At 44.9% G+C, this 22,689-nt stretch overlaps 1 protein-coding gene across 7 annotated transcripts in view; it reads right to left on the bottom strand.

Annotated features, from left to right (window-relative positions):
• Ptger3 (prostaglandin E receptor 3) overlaps positions 1-22,193 on the bottom strand; it is a 169,923-nt gene extending 147,730 nt beyond the window's left edge. For 6 of the 7 annotated variants that reach the window (XR_002393671.2, XM_004841450.4, XM_004841448.4 and 3 more), the window contains exon 1: positions 21,089-22,168. Coding sequence is in view for 6 of the 7 variants with exons in the window: in XM_004841450.4 (XP_004841507.1) it covers positions 21,089-21,985 (897 nt within the window). In the remaining variant the exon portion in view is untranslated. Of the gene's footprint in view, positions 1-21,088 lie in introns of all 7 variants that reach the window. The other variant, XM_087212905.1, reaches the window with a different exon arrangement.
• Between the last annotated feature and the right edge of the window lie 496 nt (positions 22,194-22,689).

The following is a 22,689-nucleotide window of genomic DNA, read 5'->3' on the forward strand; positions in this document are numbered from 1 at the left end:
ACATTCTCTTCCCTAAGAGTCACATGGCCATTAGTTCTCATTGTCTTGCTATCTCTCGGAGCCTCCTTTGCTGCCTCCTTCACCACTTGTGTTCATCGATCCTGAATTTGTCCTGGTTTTTGAGTTGTATCTGAGAGGCCCCTTCCTCCTCAGTGGGCTCCAAACCATCCACGTAGCTGACTTGTTCATATCAGACTCAACGTGCCCAAAGTCCCAATCACCATCTTTCCCAGAGGTGCTTCTATCTTCCCTATCTTCCTGAGCCCACTTCTCTAAAACGGAAACCTGGGGTCCCCTGGACTCATTTCTCTGGGAGGTGGTGGTGTTCCTCTGTCTCTCTCCTCTCTCTACTTTCTTTCCCATGTTTCCCACATCCACTCAGCCACAAAGCATCCAACCAGCCCCATTTTTTAAAACTCTGTTTCTCTCATCTTATTCCCACTCAACCCAAAACTCAGCCCAACACAGTTTCCTGCCCAAAATACACCCTTGTCCGTTCCATGATTTGTTAGCCTGCATGCTGGATGCACCATGCTGCTGTTTGAAAAATATGCCTGTAAAATAAAAATTTGGCTGCTTTATTCCACGCCGAAAAGTTCTTTACCTCATATGCTTACTCACTGAGTGCTGTGGAGCCAGTCACTAAGTGCTATTGAGGTTCAGAATACAAATCTCCAAAGTGAAGGCCTCAGAAGCAAAGTTTCTCTCCAACCTTCTCCTGCTCTTCTTTCTTTCCTTGTCTCAAGACAAACCATACAAAAGACTTTCTTTTCCCAAGGTGGGTCATGCATTCCAGAATCCCTTTAGGCTGAAGCAAGCCATAAAGACTAAAGATGCTTCCCTCTTTTCTGTCTTAGGGCTTCCCACAAAGCTAATTCTCTAACCTACTTCATTTGATCACAAGACTTGTACGTCAGAAAAGGCTCGAAACACACCCAGGAAGCAGGAACTGTGCACAGAGGCCGGGAGGTATCTGCAGGTGCAGGCCTCAGTCTGTTAGCATGAGATACCACCCTTGTGTCTGGACGTATTTTGGCATAGCTGCTGCTTCGTCTTCATTCCTAAGTGTGAGAGTGGAGAGCTCACCCCAGGTCTTTGGGCCTTTGGCCTGAGGCCTCCCGTGCCTTGCAAAATGAAGAAGTGTGTTATGTTTGTCAACTGTCGACCCATCTTGCGGCATAGAGGGGTCAGGCATGACCCTTACGGTGGGCAGGAAGTGGTCTCCCTCTTGTGCACCTTCCAGCTGAAAGCTGAGCCTTTTAAATTCAAGGCTCCTGACCCCCCGGCAGCCATGAGTCCTGCAGTCTAAGGCTTGCTGTGCCGTCCACAGGTCCACGGTCCCATCCTGAGCTCCTTCCTGCTTTTCACAAGTGCCACCCAGTTCTTACTTGGGTCTTTTCGGACCTTTACAAATGTGCATCACTAGACCTTAAAACTCTCATTCCCTTCTTCTGCACTTGACTAATTCTGACAGATTTTTTTTTTTTTTTTTAGGCAGACTTGAAACTTCGCTTTGTCCAGTAGGTCCCTTGCCCAAAGCAAGTCATGTGTAGTCTGAACACAGCCTTCATGGGGTCCCCATACTCTTTGCTCCCCTTGAACATATCATACTGTTGCTTGTGTTTACTTGTCAGTTTCTCTCAGCACAGGAAAACCGTTACTGAGGCAGACACCAGCTTATCTTTTTAGTCTATCAAAGCAAAGGCGAAGGCCCAACCAAGAACACAAGACATCGTAGATTAATAAATAGTTTTGAATTACTAAATGAGTGAATGAGAGCCAGGATACAGTGGACCCTCCTCATTTGGGAGTAACAGATTTTTAGAGATCTCATTTAATGGACAAATCCACCCATCTTTATCCCTATTCAAAACCCTAGGTCCTCTCTTTTGTTTTCCTTTCCCTAGCTCCTTCCCTCTCTTCCTGCTTTCCTCTCCTCCTCCTTTCCTCTCTTGGGTCTTTCCTTCCTTTTGTTATGATAACTAGCCCGGATGACAGCCCCATTATAGGTCCTATCTGTGACCTGTGGTCATATCTTTCTTAGCACTCGTAATGTTAAGTAGAGTATCTTCAGATCATAGCTACAGTAGTAACCCTGAAGTTGTTAAGTGAGGGCTGGAGAATAAAAAGGACAGGCAAATATCTAAAATAAAACATTTAATCTATAAGAAAAGAAAAATTCCTATTGCTTATTTAATAACTTTTTTCAAAAAATACAGCCCAAGAAAAAAGAAAACAGACATTCTATGCACATCCATGATCTTTAACAAGGATACTTACTATCAAATTTTTACTACTCAGTGTCAAAAGTCCTTTTGTTGCTACAAAAGTATCACACATGACTCTCACACCCCTTGCTGACAGAATTCTTGCTCCCAAATGAGACTATATCTTACAATAAATATTTAAAGCAATCCACAGAGCCTAAGAAATAACACATCATCTTGGTTCATTTTCTGTACTATAACAGAATACCACGGACCAGGTGATTTATAAACAATAGTTTATTGGCTCATAGTCTTGGGGGCTGAGAAGCCCAAGAGCCGCTTGTGAGCATCTGGTGAGGTCTTTGTGCTGCGTCACCACGTGGCAGAAGGGCAATGAGACAAGCGAGACAGAGGACATCGGGCTGAAATCCACCCTTTTAGGGGAATCACTCCTCGAAGGTCTAGTGTCATGATAACAGCGTTAATGCACTCAGGAGGACTGAGACTACTTCCTGAAGTTCCTACTCCTGAACACTATTACAATAGCAATTAAAATATTTTGTTTTGTTCTTTTGAGACAGGATTTCCTTGTGTAATTCCGAGTCCACTTGAATTCACTAATTAGCCCAGGCTGGCCTTGAACTTGCAGAGATTCCCCTGCCTCAGCCTCCCGAGTGCTGGGATTATCAGCTTGCACCACCCTGCCAGGGTTGGCAGTTAAATGTCAGCATAGGTTTTGGAGAGGACTTACAAGCCATCACTTGCAGTTTCTTTATAGATTTTCCCACCAAAGCTGGGTTTCTAGTCAGTATTTGCACCAGGAACTCCTAAACATTATGTTATTTTCTTTTTCCCAACACAAAACACGTCCTCATGAAATTCACCAGCTTTCTTTATAGTCAACTCTTGTTCTGTTGCCTGTAAATAGAGGCTGAACAATTGTGCAGTGCTGGATCCACAACTGGAGGAGTCAGAGGTGTCACAGGTACCACTGCTTTTCCTTGGATGTTAATCTGTGATCTCCTAACCGTGACCGGAAGCTCAGCTTCCAGAGCCTGAGAGTTTCTCAAGACAGCTCTGTTATCTGGGTTTAACTCACACTTTCATGGCTTAGTTTCTGGGAAAGGAAAAAGCTGCTACCAGACATTTCTGGTGACCTCATTCCTTTTGGGAACAATGAAGTCACTGGGTCTGCACTCCCTCACCTCACAGACACCAGGCGCTTGATGCTCACCGCTGCTGATGCTCACAGTGCCTGACTTACAGCAAGGACTGCATACACATGAGCTGCCTCATTATTACAGTTCTGGGGCACAAAGTATGAGCTGAGAAAGATCTCTTCACTGTCATCTCCTAGGAATGTGAATTCAGAGTAGGAAGGGCATGGCTATGACCTGCCACAGAATGGCACTCTGCGACGTCCAACACAGGAACCAAGCCAGGCTTGGTGATGCACACCTGTAATCCAGCACTCCAGGAGGCTGAGGCAGGAGGATGGCAAGTTCCAGCCCAGCCTGGGCTACATAGTGAGTTTGAGGCCAGTTTGAAACATAGTGAGACCCTGTCTCAAAAAACAATATGAAACAGAAATGGAATGGGTTCTTTTTGAACCCCTTCCATCCATGAAGGGTATAAAGCAACATTTTAATACATCTCAACACTGAGCACACAAGTGGCAGGGGAAAGCCATCGATTGCCATGGGACATTTACACTACTGGTTGTAAACTTTATTTTTCAAAATACTCTTAATGGAAATATCCTGCTTTCCTTTTTCAGAAAATCATACTTTAAAACCTCACTTGCATTACAGTTGGCACTGACAATTTTATACCAGGTCTGAGGGGAATTTGAAGGAAATTAAATTCACATGTTATTTCATACAGAGAAATGGAAAAATTTAACCTCTTCATCTCCTGTGTTTACTCCCTTAGGCTGTTTCTGTCTCCTGCTTTGGTTTATTTGGATTCATACCATGTGGTCCAACAGCAAAGTAAACAACAGCAAGAAGAAGGAAGCAAACATGAGGAAGCCACCTATCTTTCCACGACTCAGGTGCCAAACTCCTGTGAGGATCTCACTCTTCTGATAAAGAGATAATCACATTCCATCACCAGAATCCTTTAGTGTCCTCTCTCCCTAAGGTGTGAACTCAATGAAAGCAATTTCTACTGCACTCCTTAGCTTCATGCATGTGATAGTTAAACTTAACTGTCAACTTGGGCTGGATTAAGAAGCTCCTAGAGATGAGATTGGATCATGGCAGTTCTATACACCCACTGATGTTCAGAGCTAAATGTGCTGGTAGGTGGGGCTGGGGTGGAGGTAGGTCCCTGGGAACCTGTTGTTGGATAGTGTATTTATCACTGTGTTCTTTTCTTAATTCTTTGTTTGCAGCCACCATGAAGGGAGCAGATCTGCCCCATCACACCCTTCCACCATAATGTTCCTGCCTTGAAGCCTAACATGAACTGAACCCTCTGAAACCATGAACCAAATAAACCATTTCCTCCTTTAACCTGTCAGGTATTTTGGCCTAGCAACAAAAAAGTTGACCAATATAGTAGGACAATTTAAACAAGTAATTATAAAATTATTCATGCTACTATCTTAGGGAAAATGTTTTTGGTAAATTCATTTAAAAACTTATACTTGATGTGGGTATTTTTTTTCTAGTACCAGGGATTGAACTCAGGACCTTGTGCTTACCAGGCAGGTATGGCACCACTGAGCTAAATCCCTGGCCCAATGTAGGTATTTTCAAGAATGGTTTTACAGGGATTGATGGATAAATGGTATTGGGACTTGGGAATATTCAGTTATTCACCCCTTTTACCAGAATAGCTCTGTTTTAATGTTTCTCTAAAAAAATTATTGAAATGGTTTCCTCAGCTAAAACAAAAACAAGTGAAAAATTATTGGTCTAATGCAGTGTTAGGTAACGAATAATTATAATTGAAGCCACAAGGGTGAGTCATATATATGCTTTCAAGTTTTCTAGTAGCCACCCTAAAAAAGATAAAAAGAAACATGTAGAACTGAACTGAATAATATATTTTAATTTATTCAATATATCTGAAATATTAATTTCCATCTATAGCCAATATAAGTACTGAGATGTTTTCCATTCTACCTGCTTTTGTAATTAACCTTCAAACTCTGGTATATATTTTACTCTTACAGTATATCTCAATTTGAAATAACCACATTTCAAGTGTCTACTACCTTCATGTGGCTACCATATCTGACAGTGTGGGTTTAATGCTTGACATGCTTTGAAGGCTCCTCACATACAGTATCTCAATTTAACTGCACAGATACCATCACCATAGCATCCACTATTGGTCCTCTACCCAACATCTCCCATCTCCATCTTCCATCTCTCTTTCTCAGTACATCTATTTCACTGTAGCCTGTGTGCTTCAGGGCCAAACTCATTCCTAACTGAAAGAATGCGTCCAAGCCAGATAAGATCATGTCCTGTACCAGCCAGTGAAATCCAAAAGGAAGAACATCTGGAAGAAAACTGCCTCATTTTTATCAAAGAGAGCCATGTCAATCATAGCTTCCCTCTCCTAGAGATCAAGTAGGAGCCCATACTACCCACTGTCGGCCCCCTGAGGGGAACAAGCCACAGAGAGAAGCCAATTTGAACACAGATGAGATCTGGGGCCAGACTTGGTCTTTGATGGTAATGCTGAGCTTTGGGATTAACCCACTCTGAAGGCTGCCCTAACTCTGGACTTGGAGCTACGTGTTTATTCTCAAACCACTCTGCTATCTTGTGCCTAATAATCAGTGAAGACAGAATACCATAGGGAAACTCAAGCATCTTTGGAAGGATCATGTTTTCCCCCTTCTTTGTTCTTAGTCTGTTTCTCTGTTATTTTTTAAATCCCTCATTGTTTAATAGTTATCCCTGGGGCACCTTCCCAAATATCCTTTATTTTTTTTCTTATTTGGATAGCAGGCATTAGAGCAGATGTTTTCTATTGTTCCTACCCACTGCTTCTAATTAACTTCTCTCTTCCATTAAGAAAACAACTGGTTTCTCCCATCCTTGTCTGTCCTAAAGGTATTTTTAAGTCTTTCCAAGAATTTCTATTACTAGCAACAAAATGGAAACCATAAAATAAAGAAAGAAAATGGCATAATATTCTTCAAAATCTCTCAAATTTTTCTGTATTAGTAGTATCCGTTATCCATTAGATACAAGTTGGATTACTGCGTTGAAATAAAATAGATTTGGTTTGGTTCGTTCAACACCATTTACCAGCGGTGGGCCTTATAGTATGTTGTTTACTCAGCGAATTAAAAAGAAAAGATTAGTGTCACCTATGTTGCAAGATTGATGTGAAATTTTTTTTAAAAAAATCTAATGTAGGTAAAACTCTTGAAGCCAGTCTTTCTATCACAATCTCCTGATTCCAAATCTAGTCACCCTTGCACGATATGACAATTTCTCTTCATTTATTCCACAAGTGTTTGCTGAGTGGCTGACCAACAAATAGGGCAAGATGACTGCTCTTAAGCACTTTATGATTTATAGTGAGTCCTTAACAAAAGGAAGGCCATCTAGCTTAGTGGTTAACTGCAGAGGTGATAAAATCAGACAGATCTGGATTTAAAACCAGCTCTGCTGTTTGTTAGCTTTGGGACCCAGGGAAAGCTATTTAACATTTCAAAATCTGTTTCTTTGTCTGAAAATGGACTCAATGATGTTTTCCCAAGTGTTACTGATGGAACAAAATGAGGTTATGTCTTCGAACTGCAACTGCCCATGGTCGCACCTGCATTTTGTGGGCAAGCGTACTTATCCCAAATGCACAAGTCCCTGCATTGGGAGGGCCCTGCCACCCGTCTCCATGTGTGGGAACTGCTGTCCATCCACCCCATCACAGGAGATGCCTGCAGAATATTCAAGGACAAACAGCTCATCCTTCTGCATGTGAAAGTGTGTGAATCACTCTGGAAATTGCAAATTGATTTTTATGACTGATGAAAGGTGAGAAAAAATATTAGACTGGCAAGAACATCCAAATCCAAGATTGTTGAGGACAGAAATAAAGACTCCAAAGCTCCTTTCATGTGGGCGAGAACATGCTAGGTAATTAAATGGCTGAATTCCATGTGAGACACACTATAGGCTAAGGCTTTTTTTCTTCTCTATAATTATAAGAAGAAGAAAAAAGATGAAAGCAGATTTGCAAGGATCCCAATTGCACTGTGTTATGCTGAAAGTTTTAAAACTGTCTAAACAAATTTTCTAATTTTGACCGTAGTCAAACACTTTCCCACTAAGCAAAGAGAACTCAATAAACAGTTTTGTTTTATAAATAGTTTAGTGAAAGGAATAATATTTGTGAGTTGCAGCCATTGAAATATATTTGCCTAGTAAAACTTTACCACTGCGTGCGAGCATTCCAGGCTTGAAAGAAGCAGAGACTTGAACACAGCGGATGCCAGGCCTTCACAGGAAACATGACCTGAATCCCAGGTAGCACGGAGATGGAATCCTGGAACAGACTGCTGTAAGACTAGCTAAATGTGTCACTCCCTACAGGGATTTTTGAGTGTGTTCCCTAGAAAGCCATGCTCCGAAGAACACCAATCAACTAGTGAACTGAGGCATAGCTCTAGGAAGACTTTAGTGATGGTGATTAGCTTCCTTGTATAGTTATGGTGATTTTTGTGTCACTGTTCTTCATCCTTTCTTTTCTGTACAATATTCTCAGTGGAGTGATTTTAAAATGTTTTGGTACATAAAGAAAACTAAGAAGAAACAAAGTCCTATGGTGAACCAAAGCTGGGGCTTTACCAGTTACTAGGCAAGTTAGATCATCTTTTGAATCTTCGTACATGCAGCTGAGAAAACAGGAGAGGAGAACAGCAGACTCGCAAACTTTTGTGAAGATGACATTAGATAATCTGTTACAGGGTAATTCTCAAGGTACTCACATATTGTAGGCACTCAGCAAACACAAGTCCTTCCATTCCTAGGATCTGCTGTTCGGTTTCTACCAGTCTCTCTGCCACTCCATCCTCCCAACAGATACATAGCAGGGACATCACAACACACACACACACACACACACACACACACACACACACACACACAGAGTTTCTAGACCACATTACTGTTGTGATATTTCTAAGAATGAGCTGGATGGTAAAAACGGACCCCTACCTTTTATTATTAATGCCTTAATGTAAAAAAATTTCATTTTCTCTCTATTCTGAGTGGCAGCAAAATCCCAGCACATACTTACTCCCAGCACTTCCCATGTCAAAGCCCTGATGCTGGAGGTGCTGATCTAGCCAGGGCACAAAGACCCCAGGGTACAAAGACCACAGGCCAGAGCCATTGGGCCTGCATTGGGGCTCTGGATGCCCCGAGATTAACATGAAGAAGGGCACTTAGAGCGCCAGATGGACTCAGCAGATAGTGAGCACCTTCGCAGCAAGTCCTCGGCTGTGTGACCTGATGCCCGGCCACATCCAAGAACCCCAACCTTGCTACCAGCTCCCTACAGACTCCGAGAGCTCCCAGGATCCTTCTGGCACATGCCCTCTGTGCTGGGAGCCAGCAGCTGTAGCTTGCTACCCAGAACCAAGTTCAGGGAGGACACTGGAGCTCGGAAGTCAGAAGATACTTCCAGGCCTCCTGGTAGGATATTGGTCAATAGCACAGGTTAATTGGAAATGGATGCTAGAGGAAAGAAATATTCCCTACCATGGTGCTTATGTTGTATTTGTGAGCCTTTAGGGCCTTCTACAACCACCTCTGTTCCACTGTAAGCCTCTCATTACACCCTTAACTCAGTTCTGGGAAATTCCCTAAGCAAAATCTTTCACTGTAGCTTAGCAAAACTCACATTAGCCTTTGAAGATGAAACAGGGCACTGAGATCTTTTTGTCACTTAATGCAAAACAAGGGAAGAAAAGAAGTATCTCTGTATTTACACAGTGCTTCCATGTGGCATGTACACTGAAATATTGTATTGCTATAAAAGCAGAGTCAAAACCCCACATGCAGAATGTAAATCTAAAGCTGTCAACTTGAAGCTCCAGACAGGAACGCAGGTCTATCCAGGGAGCTGGAGCTCTTCCTTAGAAGCAGGGCCTGATTTGGGAATTTAGATGCGAGGGAAGAAGATAAAGGTAGAGCCACAAAGAGCCCTGGCATGAGTCTCCCACCAGGCCACGTCCACTCTCGACAGCCTGCAAATTGTGTGAGTCAAGCTAAGCTCCTGTCCCTGCATTTCTTTCTTTTTGCCCAAGCTAGTTTGCATTGGGTTCTTTTGTTTCTAGCCAAATAATCCTGATTTTTAAATGTAGGGAATATGAATTTGAGAATTCCTCCCTGCTTAGGAGAAGAGAAGGCAAACAAGAACAATCACTGGTTTAATGACAAATGCAATCGACGATTTCTTCTGAGACCTGGCCCAGCAATGAGCTTAGTCTAGCCCTGCACTCTGGGTATCACACTTCTTAGGACATTTCATTATTTATAAACAATCTCTGCTGTCTCTGTGTGACTGTTCTGATTTGTGTCTCAGAAAAAGAAACAGCACCTACAAGACACAACCCACGCCCCGACTCAGCCCTAGGGCCTGGGTAAGCGCAGAGCGGTCACCTCCTTCTCAGGCAACGGGCCGCAAAGTTGCGTGTGGCTGTCTGGCCACCTGAACACCACAGCTCTGGAGAGGAAGAAAGGCCCTATTTCCTGTCCCAGTCGCAGGGTGGGGATGAGAGGAGCCGAAGAATGTCTGGGAAATTCTCTCTGTGAAAATGTCCATCTCTGCACTCCAACCTCGGCTGTCATGCTCCCTCACCTGGACGACTCCAGTGGCCTCTTCTAACCGGTCTCCCTGCCCATCTGCAGTTCAGTCTCCACGCAGCTACCAGATGCATCTTTTGAAAATATTAACCCAATAATGTTACTCCCCTGCTGCAGACCTTTCAGTGGTTCTTACAAAACATTCAAACTCCTTTGCATGGTCTTAGGGCACCAGGCCTCAACACTCTCTCTGACCTCAGTTTATAGCACTGCCCCTTCTGCCCCTGCTGCATTTCAGTGTCACTGGCCAAGAGCTCATCTGTTCCCTCTGCCTGAAATGCTCCTCCCATAGATGGTTTGTTCCTGCCTGGTTCTCTCTCTCCCTCCCAGAGAACTCAACCTGCACAAGCTCCCCTGCCTCCCTCTGTCACATACATCAGCTCGATTTATTTTCTCGACAGTATTTATTGCATTGTGACTTCTAGTTTACTTATTCCTGTATCGCCTCTCTCCTCCCACTCGAATGCAAGTTCCCTGGAACCAGTGGAAGTCACTGTGATACCGCCAGCACCTGGGGCCATGCCTGACACTCAGGACACACTCGACAAACAATCCTTGAATGCATGAAGGGACGAGTGAAGTCCCAAAGGTTCTGAGCTTAGTTCTTGTACTGAGAAGTGACCATGGAAAGGAACATTGCTTTGGTGAGTCACAGCCTCAAGCTTCTCCAGGAAACCGCTGTGTAGATGACACATTCCTTGAGGACACAGGCAACATGGTTGTTCTGTGAGGCTACAGCATGGGATCTTACACACGCATCATAGTCAACAAATACCTATAAAATGAATTAACGAATTGCAGCATCTGGCCCTGCTGTTGTCAAGATCATTCAAAGTTATTTTCTGGCTTAAAAAACTAAGTAGAACTCTTCAACAGTCACTACAGAATCATGGGATATACAACTTCAAAAGAAAAAGTCTCACTAAATCTAGTTTGTTTTGAGGGGCTTGCTGAGGCTGAGAGTGATCAAAATAGGAATTTGTAAATTTAAAAAATTTATCACAATAAAACATACATTGTCATTAATCTCCCTCAAAATTCTCCCCCTCACTTGGAACATGGTTTTATCCCATCATTCTGGCCACTTTGAGCAGTAGTTCCAGAAGTCCTCTTTGATGAGTGTTTTTAGTTGTGCTCTCCTGGATCCTTCGATTTCCTGAATTGATTTGACACATTTACTTTTCATGGTCATTTTGACTTTGGGGAAGAGCCTGAAGTCACACAGTGCCACGTCAGGTGATTACGGTGGGTGACGACACACTGATATTTTTATGAGGTGCCTTTCTGTTGGGTAACATTGGGCAGCAGTAGTCACATTTTTGATTACATCTTATAAAGACATGAAGGAGGATGTCCAGTACTTCTCCAGAAAGTGTCAAGTTTGATGGGATAAGTGTGTTCAAAGTGGGAGTGGACGGAGGGATTTGAGAGGGATTCATGGCAATGTGTCTTTTAGTGGAATAAACTTTTTTTTAAAAATCCTCACGTGAATTGCCATCTTCCTTTTTTAGAGCTAAGAAACAATGTGGGGTGTTTTTTTCAATGTGGTTTTCTTATACTTTCTCATTCTTAAATTCCAATTGGTAAAATTTTGAAACATAATCTTTTGTCATCAGCATCAGTTATTTATTTTTTTGCTTAAATTATTTTATTGGTACATGTTAGGTATACACTACATTTACATTTATCATTGGGTGCTTGTACCTGTCCATGATGTATGTTGGGTCTTATTTTTTCCCCATTACCTGTGCCCCCTTCATCCCTCCACCCTTCCCTATTTACAAAAACTTTGTTTCCACTTTTTCCTTTTCTCATAATTTTTCATTTCCCTTCTTTCCTTTCCCCTTCACCTCCCACCACCCCTACACCTTTGGACCTTTTCTTCCTATTTCAAATTATCAATTATTCATTTTAACCATTTTAATCCTTATTTACACTTTCAGTTTCTCACATTAGAGAAACTATTCAGTATTTACACGTGTGTCCTATTTATTTCACTTAAGAGTATGGCCTCAATGTGCATCCATTTAGCTATAAATGTCTCTAGTTTCTCATTTTTTATGGCTGAGTAGTACTCCATTTTATTAAAAAACCACATCTTTATCCAGTTTCCAGTTGATGGGCACTTGGTCTGCTTCCAAGCTTTAGCTATTACAAACTGTGCAGCTATAAACATGAGTGCACATATATCTCTGTGGTATGATTCTTTTAATTCTTTGGGGAAGATTCCCAGCAGGGGAATAGCTCGGTCAAATGGGACCTCTAGCCCTAGTTCTTTGAGGTATCTCCATATTGATTTCCACAGTGGTTGCACCAGTCTACATTCCCACCAGCAGTGGAGAAGTGTTCTTTTCTCTCCCCACCCCGCCACCAGCATTTGTTATTGGTTGATTTGATAGCAGTCATTCTATCAGTGAGGTGGAATCTCAGTGTTGTTTTCATCTGCATCTCTCTAATGACCAGTGATGTTGAACATTTTTTTCATATGTTTATTTGCTGCTTTTACTTCTTTGTTTGAGAAATGTCTGTTCATTTCAGATGCCCATTTTTGAATGGGGTCTTTGAATTTGGGGGGTCTGATTTTTTTCAGTTCTTTATATATTCTAGGTAATAGTCCTTTGCTGAGGTACAGCTGTTAAAATTTTTTTCCCACATTGTAGGTTGTCTTTTACCTCTGTTGGTGGTTTCTCTTGCAGTGCAGAAGCTTTTTAAGATGAGATCCCAGTTTTTGATTCTTTGTGCTAGTTCCCATGCTACTGAGGATTTGTTCATAGAGACTTTTCCTATGCCAATATCATTAAGAGTTCTACCTAATTTATCTTCCAGCAAGTTTAGTGTTTCTCTTTTAACATTTAGATCTTTAATCCACTTGGATCTTAGTTTAGTGCATGGTGATAGGTATGGGTCTAGTTTTAATCTTTGGCAGGTTAAAAATCCAGTTTTTCCAACACCATTTATTAAATAGGCTATCTTTCCTCCAATGAGGGTGGTTGGCTCCTTTGTCAAAGATGAGGTGGCTGAGTATGTCTGGAGTTGTTTCTGCATCTTCTAATCTGTTCCACTGGTCCTCAGATCTGTTTTTTTGTGAGTACCATGCTGGTTTTATCACAGTGGCTTTGTAGTATAGTTTCAAGTCGAGAATTGTGATACCCACTGCCATGTCTCTGTTGCCTAGAATTGCTTTTGCTATTCTGGTTCCAAATGAATTTTTGGATTGTTTTCTCTAGTTCTGTGAAGTATATTGTTGGAATTTCAATCAGCATTGCATTGAATCTATACAGCACTTTTGGAAGTATGGCCATTTTCACTATATTGGTTCTTCCTAACCAGAAGCAAGGGATGTTTTTCCATTTTCTTACATTCTCTTTGATCTCTTTTTTCAGAGTGCTGTAGTTTTCAGTGTAGAGGCCTTTTGCTTCCTTTGTTAGGTTGATTCCTAGATATTTCATTCTTTGGGATGCTATTGTAAAAGGAATTGTTTCCCTAATTTCTCTCTCAGTGAGTCTGCTATTTGCATATAAGAAGGCTATTGTGTTTTGAGTGTTGACCTTATACCCAGCTACTCTACTGAACCTGTCAATTAAGTCTAGAAGTCTTTTGGCAGAAGTTTTTCCGGTCTTCTATGTAAGGTATCATACCATCAGCAAATAATGACAGTTTCACTTCTTCCTTTCCTATCTTTATTCCTTTTATTTCTTTCTCTTTTCTAACTGCTCTGGCTAATGTGTGCAGAACTATACTGAACAGGAGTGGTGATAGTGGGCATCCTTGTTGGTTTTCCTGGGCTTGGCACATTAAGAACTACCTGCAGCGGAAGCAGGCTCACTTCATTCCCATTCCCATTCCCATTCCCATTCCTATTCCCATTCCCCCTCCTTTCATTTTCCCCGTCAGTTCCCAGCCAAGCCACTTTCCTCCCATCCTTCAACCCAGCACCTCAGGAAAACGCTTTTCCTCTCCTTGCGGTTGCTGCACACGGCCATCTCTGTCCGCCGGACTCAGGAGCTCTGCTCTCCCTCTCCTCTAACTTCTAAGACAACCGGAGCGATCTTCTCCACACTCAAAGCTGATCCAGTCGAGCCGGACCCAAAGCTTCCACTGCTCGGAACAGAGGCCCTGGCCGCCCGCCTGGGCTCAGCTCTCGCCCGGGCTCCCGCTCTCTGGCTGCCGATGCCTTTCCAGGCTGCTCTCCCCTCAGTCTCCTCCAGGACTCATCATAAATGCCCACTCCCAGGGCCCCTTCGGGCTCCTGGCCCGCAGGCTCCCAGTTTGCAGGTAGCTAGGGCGGCGCAGGCCGCTCAGGGAGGTAAATGTGGGCGGGTCGGGGTACACGGGGAGCTCCAGGCAGCACTCCCGGCGGCGCACTGCTGGTCACCTGGGAAGGGGCGCGCGCGCGGTGCTCTGGGGCCCGGGGGCGTCCAGGAAAGAAGAAACCAATGGCCTGGAAGTTGGAGCACAGTGGTTGGGTCACCTTCACAGGAGGGAAAAGACTTGGAAGAGCGGAAAAGGAAAGCGACACAGGGACAGCCGCGGGCCTAAGGATGAGGGGCAGGGCCAGTTCTGGAGCAGCACAGGGCTCAAGGCCAGCAGCCTTCTGAGTACCCTGGCACAGGGCTGGTTCTTCCTAGAATCACAGCGGACATCATGGCCGGGGTTCTGGTGCCAGTCAGTGAGCTCTGTAATGACGGAGTCCAAGCACAGGCTGGCTTCAGCTTGGGCAGGGCCTGTTCCTTCAGCAGTACCCTTCCGCCCCTGTAAGGCTAATCTGCAGCAGTGGCACCACGTGGCAGTAAAAGCTGCTGCAGTGAGCCCCATTTGTTTATCGAGAAGATCAGAAAGGAAGATACGACATCTGCTTGGTTTACCATCAAGGGCGCCATGGACAGCTGCACAGATTGCACACTGCTCAACCTCAACGAGTGTCGCTCACACCGCGTAATATAAACAGCAGCCCCGAGAGCTACTTGACTGCTTAACCCTTACAGTTTCATGAAACAGCCCTAGTTTCCACTGTATCATCAGGGTGATCCCAGTGGTAGGAACATAGCAAACACTCCAAAAATATTTATAGAATGACCTGATAAAAAATATGTGATCTTTGTCTCTTTCTATACATCTCCATGCTGCTTCTTAAGAAGTCTTGGGGTGTTTTCACCACAGTCGTCTAATTCAGTAGCTCCAGCAGGGGCCAGTTTTAGCTGACTAGAGCCTCAGGAAATTAGAACTGGGGGCAAGTTAGAGTTGCTGACTTTTTATCTTACTGATGAGGAAAGGGAAGACCAGAAAGATAAAGTAAGTTCCTCGCATGACAGAGGCCAGAGCGGGCCCGGGCACTTGTCACGGGGCCTTGGCTCAGAAGTAGGCTGTGGGGCCTTTCTTCTCTTGGGGAAATGATGTGGAAGACTGCCACAGCAGGGGACTCCTTGAAATCACAGTTTCCACTCAGTAATGGGACTTCTGAGTGTGTGTGTGTGTGTGTGTGTGTGTGTGTGTGTGTGGTGTGCATCCGCATCTCTCATTTAGGAAGTCATACACTGCCCATCTTCATGTCCTTGTAAGAATAAATTATCATGTTTGTTTGTTTACTGACAAGATAGAAGGAGAACACAAAGAAGTTAATTTACCAGCTAGGCATGATGGTGCATGCCTGTGAGCCCAGAACTCTGAGAAGCCAAGGTCTGAGGATCGTAAGTTTGAATCCAGCCTGGGCAAATTAACAACTGAGCAAGAGCTCATCTCAAAATTAAGGAGGAGGTGAGGGAGGGGCCTGGGAGTGTTGCTTAGTGAAAAGACCTGGTACCATTAAAAAAAAGAAACACAAGCAAATATATATATATATATTATATTATATATGACATATTACTATCTTTAATCTATGATAGCTAGAATTTTCTGGAGAAAAAGAGGGTTTGAAAAAACTAATAGTCCTCAAGAAACATATCTGGTGAGAAATGAACTAAAAAGTTCCTATTTATCACCAGGATAAGGAGTTACAGAAAATCTGGGAGGCAGAACTTGACATGTAAGTTGCAGATCTTAGAGTTGGAAGCCATAAATGAGATAAACATGGAACACTGGTGGATTATAAAAATGCTACAGAAATGTACACAGTTCTGACAAGGACTTCCCACCACTACTCCCAGCTATGCACAGGCAGAACTGAAAATTGATAGCACACAGTATCTTACCTACTTCCCTTGCCACCAGCAGACCAACCGCAGCCACTTACAATGCTTGTGGTGCATATTCCTCAGTGTTATTCCCAGAAAACTGAACCCACAGCAATTTTTATAAATGAGTTATTGACCTTTACAGCTTTTTCAAAGAGAAAGGCCAATGAGTCACATTTATTCTACAATTCCAGGCCATCTGAATCTCCTCAAAGATGATGGTTTGAGAAGTTTTTAATTCTTGGCTTTGTTTGATAAACCCAAAATTTAAAATCTGCATTTTTAAGCAGTGATTTATCTCATTTATCTTACAGTTATATTGGCTTCTGGATCCAACATTCACATAACACATCATCTCCTTGTGTGTACGATGTCCAAAGCCCTCACCTCTCAGGGGCTCCCATCCCAGCAACCAAACAAAGCCCCTATGAACCGCCCACTGAACTGAGATTCTCTCACTCTCAAAGAGAATAAAACAAAACAAAACAAAACAAAACATGAGAATAGTATCAATGAAAAATGATCCCAGATGTCTAGTGGCCCTATCTCTGTGCTTTATAGATTTATATACTGGGTGTATAACTTGCCCAGTGCTGCTGTTAGGACCAGAATTCCTGGCTTTTGAGCTAAACAAACAACACAACTGAAAATACACTCAGGTTCAGACATCCTGAATTACAAATCTGGGCTTAATATATGCAAGTTCTTCATCTGAATGATGGAAATAATAGTGACAATCTTACAGGGTACAATTAAATGAGGTAATGCATGGGAAGATTTTTGTAAAAGAGAATAGGAGATGCTCAATAATTTTTTTTTAATCAATCACTCCTAAACTTGACCATTCCCAGCAGCATCTTTTTTCTCCTCCCTTCCCTTCTATAACACATCTATTCCTACCGTCTCTACTGTGAGGCCCTAGTCATCCTCAAAAGCAAGTCATAATTGATTTCTCTTCTCATTTGCCAGCCCACATACATCCACACACTCAGCCCTACCAATAAACTTTCTTACCTATTCAAAAATCCAAAGTAGAGTTTCTACTGCCTATCGGGAAGACAGCCAAATCCACAGCGGCTGCATGTGGACCAACGACCTGAGCCTGAATCCGTGAACATTTTCGAGCCTTGATTCCTTTGGCGGCACTGTGAGCACCCTGTTCCTACTGGGCCTGCTTTAGTGGAGTGATGGATCCCACCTCTTCCTGGTGCCCACGCTGGCAAAGTCACATGGAATTTGTTCTGACAGCCAAGGGCATAAATGATGTCCTATACTGCACAATGGTTCTGTAAATGTTTTGCTCGTGACTGTGGAAATTCTGCCTCTCTGAACATAGGGTAGCCCTGTGGCCAGTTTCTAGGAAGTCTGTTTAGGACTGCGGCAGAGCTCTGTGGTTCAGAGCTTGCCCTGAGTTTGATCCCAGCACCCACACCCGCAACAAAGGAATCAAAACCAAGTCCATTTAATAGTTCTTCTGTAAAAAGTTGTGCTACATAAAAACGGAAAGAATTCTGAATAATCTCAACTTTCATAAGAACAAATTCTAGGAAAATTTTCCTAAGGTGCAGATTTACTTTCTTAATCATTTAAGCAATGTCTTTAACCTGCCTGAAATTGGCAGGCAGAGATGATTAGGAATTGAAGAGTACTATTATATACTGTAAAAGAGCTCTATGTCGGTGAAATAATATATACTTACCTACTATTTGGGGCTTATTAAAAGCAAATGTCACTTAACTATGTCAGTCATTCCTTAAAATTAAAAAAAAAATCAACAACTGCATTGAGAAATATCTTCTTGAATTAAAGCACAGCTTGTATTTGTGGACATTAAATGAGGTATTTGCTGACTCAAAATAAAGGAAAATAGGCTGGGGATTTAGCTCAGTGATTTCGCCACCTGCTGCGCAAGAGCAAGTTCGATCCCTGGTACCAAAAAAACCAAAAACCAAAAAACAAAACAAATACAAAATAAAGGCAAATACTTCCAAGGCTGCCTTTATTGTGGGTCAAGGCCGGCTCACTTTTTACAATGTTGATAGCTAGCTTTACAGTCACTGTTTTAAAGATGGCTACAGAATCAGCCAGAATTACCTGTCTGGGGGGGGGGGTCAGTCTGCCGAAGCATGAAATGTACCATGGTTTCCTCTCCACAACATTCTGTGGCTTCCTACTTCTAGAAACTTGGACATTATTTCAAATCACTGGGCTGTTTGGTGAACATGGCTTATGAAAAATAAAACAATAATAAGTGAAACAGACTGCACTGCTGCGTCAACTGACCGATTCCCAAAAATCGCAATTTGACCCTTTTCATAAACAGTGACTGAGAACTGTAGATAGATCATGTACCATGGGGATATTATTTCCCACTTAATTTCATATCTCGTACCTCATAATTTCCTATTTAATTTCACATCTTGTATTTTGCAAAGTTTCTAGGGAAAAAAAAGCTTTTGCTTGAACCATACACAAACCTTGCATCTTCCATTTATGTAGTAAGAACTTGCACCGGGTAGGACATTTTTCTTGTTATGGTATCTCAGTTATACTAAATTTTGTAGCATTAACCACTGAATACTACAGTTGTAATTCTCTCCAAGAGAAAGTGTATTCAGGGCCCTCCCAAGTAAGGAGTTTGCATAACTAGATTAATATCTCGTGCCCAACTCAGCAAAAGCTACTAGGAAATCTGCATTTCACCTCAAGTTTAAAAAAGTGTAATAAATGATTTCTCACTTTAACACTAATACATTGAAAATTCAGTTCACTAAGTTCTAGTGTTTTCATTCTTGTAATTCCCAAACCTATTAAGAAAGCAGTTTTGCAGGTTTCTTCCTCTGAAATAATGCCAACTTTGTGTCACAGGTCTTTCTGAAGATACATGGAGATTTAATTTCAACAGTGAACAAAACAGGAGATGGAATCAATTCCTTTTAAAAAGTGCCTATGTTGAAATCCTGAATTTCTCCTTGATACAATCACACATTGAGTTTCCTTAATGTTTTGATAAGAAGTGAATTAATAAAGTGATGAAATGCTACGCATCAATAAATGTTATCTGAATGAAGCTGTTAATTGCAATTCAGTAAGATTAGTTTTAAATATAATTTTTCTGCAGAGAATGAGTTTGGCCATCCTAACTTAGTTTTCCAGATCAACCTATATCCTTCCCAAGGCTACCATACTCATGTTATTCAAACAAAAGTTTCCAAATAAAAAAACAACATAGTTTCTCTTCTACTTAAAAAATAATGAACCATAAAATATATAAGTCTGACTTAAACTTCATGAGCAAGCAGTTTATTCACATGATTTAACTGCATTTTTCTGGGATATAAATAGTGTGATACAGCAAGCTCAACTGTGTGGGGCTCAAAGGACAATTGTGAAAATGCAAATCCTCCTTTAAAGTTACATTAGCTTTACTAAAATTTATTTTTAGAGCTCTTTTCATCTCGTTTGGCCACCTACATGCTCCATACCTCAACCATAGAAGTAAATATGTCTAAAATTGGTGCTGGTTTTGATAAGCCAAGTGATGACATCAGCCCGAGGTCCCGCCCCTAGGACAGACTGAGAATGCGACTCGTGGGTAGTGAGGTCCCCGCCCACTGCTCCGGTCCCCACGCATCACGGATTTGGAGTCGAGGTTTGTGTTCAAACATCTCTCACTGCTTACTCGCAGGGATTCTCCGGCAACAGCTTTGTCAAACACAGGAGAGGGTGGGAGAGAGACAGCAACTACATCTCTGTCTTACAGGACAAGAAGCTAAACGGGGCATGGCAGGTTCCATCAATGTCTTTAATGTCACTGAACTCTACTCTTAGAAAGAGTTAAAATAGTAAATTGGATGTTATGCACATTTTACTACAATTTAACTACGTGATAGGTTTTGAAAACTACCTCCGTGTGTTTCAGAGGTTTTCCACAACTGTGTAATAAATTTCCAAGTCCAGTGTACAATCGGTGATAGCTGTTACCCTAATTGGCTTGCTCTTTCTGCAACATTCAGCTACGCTGCCCGCAAGTATCCATTCTTCAGCAATCAGTAAACAGCACGTACTCGCGGAACTTTCTAGTTTACAGTGCCCCAGAAGAAAACTTAAAAAACAAACACCACGTGACAGAGCGTGGCAGGGAGCACTCCGAAGCATCGCCCGCTCCCCTGTAGTATACTGGGGTGAGGAGCTGGGGAGTGGGGAGACCCTGTCTCCTACCCCCAGGATCCTCATTACCCAGCGCTGCGCGACTGCTACAAGGACAAGCAGGCGCTGGCCTGGGGGAGTCAAAGGCAGCCGGGTCCCCGGCGCGGCGCGGGGCTGTAGCGCTTCCCGAGGGGCAAGTGCACTCCCAGGGCCGAGGGCGCTGCTGCTGCCCGGAGTGCACTATCCCCCCACTCCCCCAGGCCTCCAGTCCCGAGCGAAGGCAGAAGTGAGGTCAGCACCTTCTGCACCCCGAGGACTTGCAGGGGCTCCCAGCTGCCGGAGGGCGGGGCTGGCGGGGTCTGCCTGGGTCTCGGGTGGGGGACTTCTGCACACCGAAATCTACCGCCTTAATGTGGCACAAGACTTAGGAGAAATAATGAGGAAACACGCAGCACCAGGCCACGGTTGTCACCCCCCTTTTCTGCTCCGTGCGCACCCAGGACAAAGCTCTGTCTGCGCACTGGCTCTGCAGTGCTACCTGGCTGTCCTCAGCCCTCCCTCGACTAGAACGAGAGAGGTCCTGGGGTCACTGCGCGTGCACAGCCAGCGCCCAGTAGCACTCTGCAGGCGGGAGCGCAACCGGAGGGACCACGCAGAAGTGCGGCTCCTCTCGGTCGCTCTCAGCGTCCAGCCCCCCACGACTTGGGACGCCCCAAGTACCTACCAAGAGCGGCGACCAGCAGACGGACAGCACGCACAGGATCCCCGTGAGCTGCAGGGCCGTCTCCGTGGTGATGCGGCCCCACTGGGCGCTGGGCTGGGCCGCCACCGCTTTGGCCCGGCAGCGGGACACCAGGGCCTTGATGGTGGCCAGGTTGCAGGCGAAGGTGACGCCCAGCGCCAGGAGCCCCAGGAAGGCGAAGGCGGAGGCGAAGAAGAGGTTGCCCCGCTCGGGCGCAGAGCCGGTCCCGTTGCCCCCTCGCGCGGTGCTGATGAAGCACCAAGTCCCGGGCCACTGGACCGTGTACTGGCCCACGCCCAGCACCGGCAGCAGAGCGAAGGCCAGCACGGCCAGCCACACGCCAAGCAGCACGGCGCGGGTGGCGCGCGTCTTCATGTGGCTCGCGTACCAGTGCGGCGCGCGGATGGCCAGCGCGCGCTCCACGGCCATGGCGCTGGCGATGAAGAGCGAGGACAGCCCGAAGACCGTCATGGTGAGGCCGAAGAAGGTGCACAGCCTCCCCGACGGGTCGTGCCGCTCCCAGCGCTGCTGCGACAGGTACACGACGATGACCACCGGGCTGGTGAGCAGCTGCCCCACCAGGTCGGTGAGCGCTAGCCAGCCGATGCACAGCAGGAAGGACTTCTTGCGCTTGCTCTCCCGGCGCCGGTAGCTCCGCGACACGAGCAGCATGGCCAGCGCGTTGCCCACGAGGCCCGTGATCATCATGGTGATCGGGAAGGCTACCGACACCGACCCGCAGTCCTCGCCCGGCCCCGGCGTGCGGGTCAGGTTGCTCCGCGCCTCGGCCGAGCGCTCGGGCGCCCACATGCCCGGGTCCGAGTGGTTGAGGCGCGTGCAGAAGGGGGCGCCCCCGCCGTCGCCCCGGGGCTCCCTCATGTCGGCTTCGAGGTGCGGAGGCGTCCGGGCCTGGAGCGCAGAGGCAGGGAGAGCTGGAGCGCAGGGCGCGGGAGATGGCCCCGGGCGGCGGCGACCCAGCCTGGGGCCGGGCTGCGCTCCATGGTGCGGGGCGCGCGGCCGCCTCGTCCTCCACGCGGCTGGCGATCTGAGCCCCGAGACCGCCGCTCCGGGGCCCCGGGCCGGCCCCGCTCTCTATAAGGCCGGGGGGCGGGGCCCGGGTGTGGGCCGAGAAGGTGGGAGGAGGCGGGAGCCGCGATCGCCGCCCTGGTCCTCCGCAGGCCTCTCCTCCACCCCGGGCGGGGAAAACCTGCAGCGACTCCGCCCGTGCCTTCCCGGGCTCAGAGGCCTCGGGGCTTCCCCACGCAGTGGAGCGGGCAAGGCAGACCTGGGGCTTTTCCTTTACTGTCCCCAGAAGCTCGGCCAAGGACCCGATCCTTCTCCCCAAAGCCCTTCTGTAACTCTTGCAAGTGTAAATCACCTGTCCCCAAGTAATGTACACAAGTAATCTACGCCCTTTACACACTGAGCTTGAACAGTTCCTCCTTCCTACTTCCAGACTCTAGAATTATCGCGAAAAGACCAAGCTGTCCGCTAAAAATATAAAATTAATAGTGACCAAAGTTGTAAGAGAACGGACATATGCGAACAAACATCCGATGGCTGAATTCTAAGAAGAGGAAATC

The sequence above is a fragment of the Heterocephalus glaber genome, unplaced genomic scaffold, assembly GCF_053883595.1.
Source record: "Heterocephalus glaber isolate CG9 unplaced genomic scaffold, H.glaber_assembly_v1.0 deba00001442, whole genome shotgun sequence".
Taxonomy (NCBI): domain Eukaryota; kingdom Metazoa; phylum Chordata; class Mammalia; order Rodentia; family Bathyergidae; genus Heterocephalus; species Heterocephalus glaber.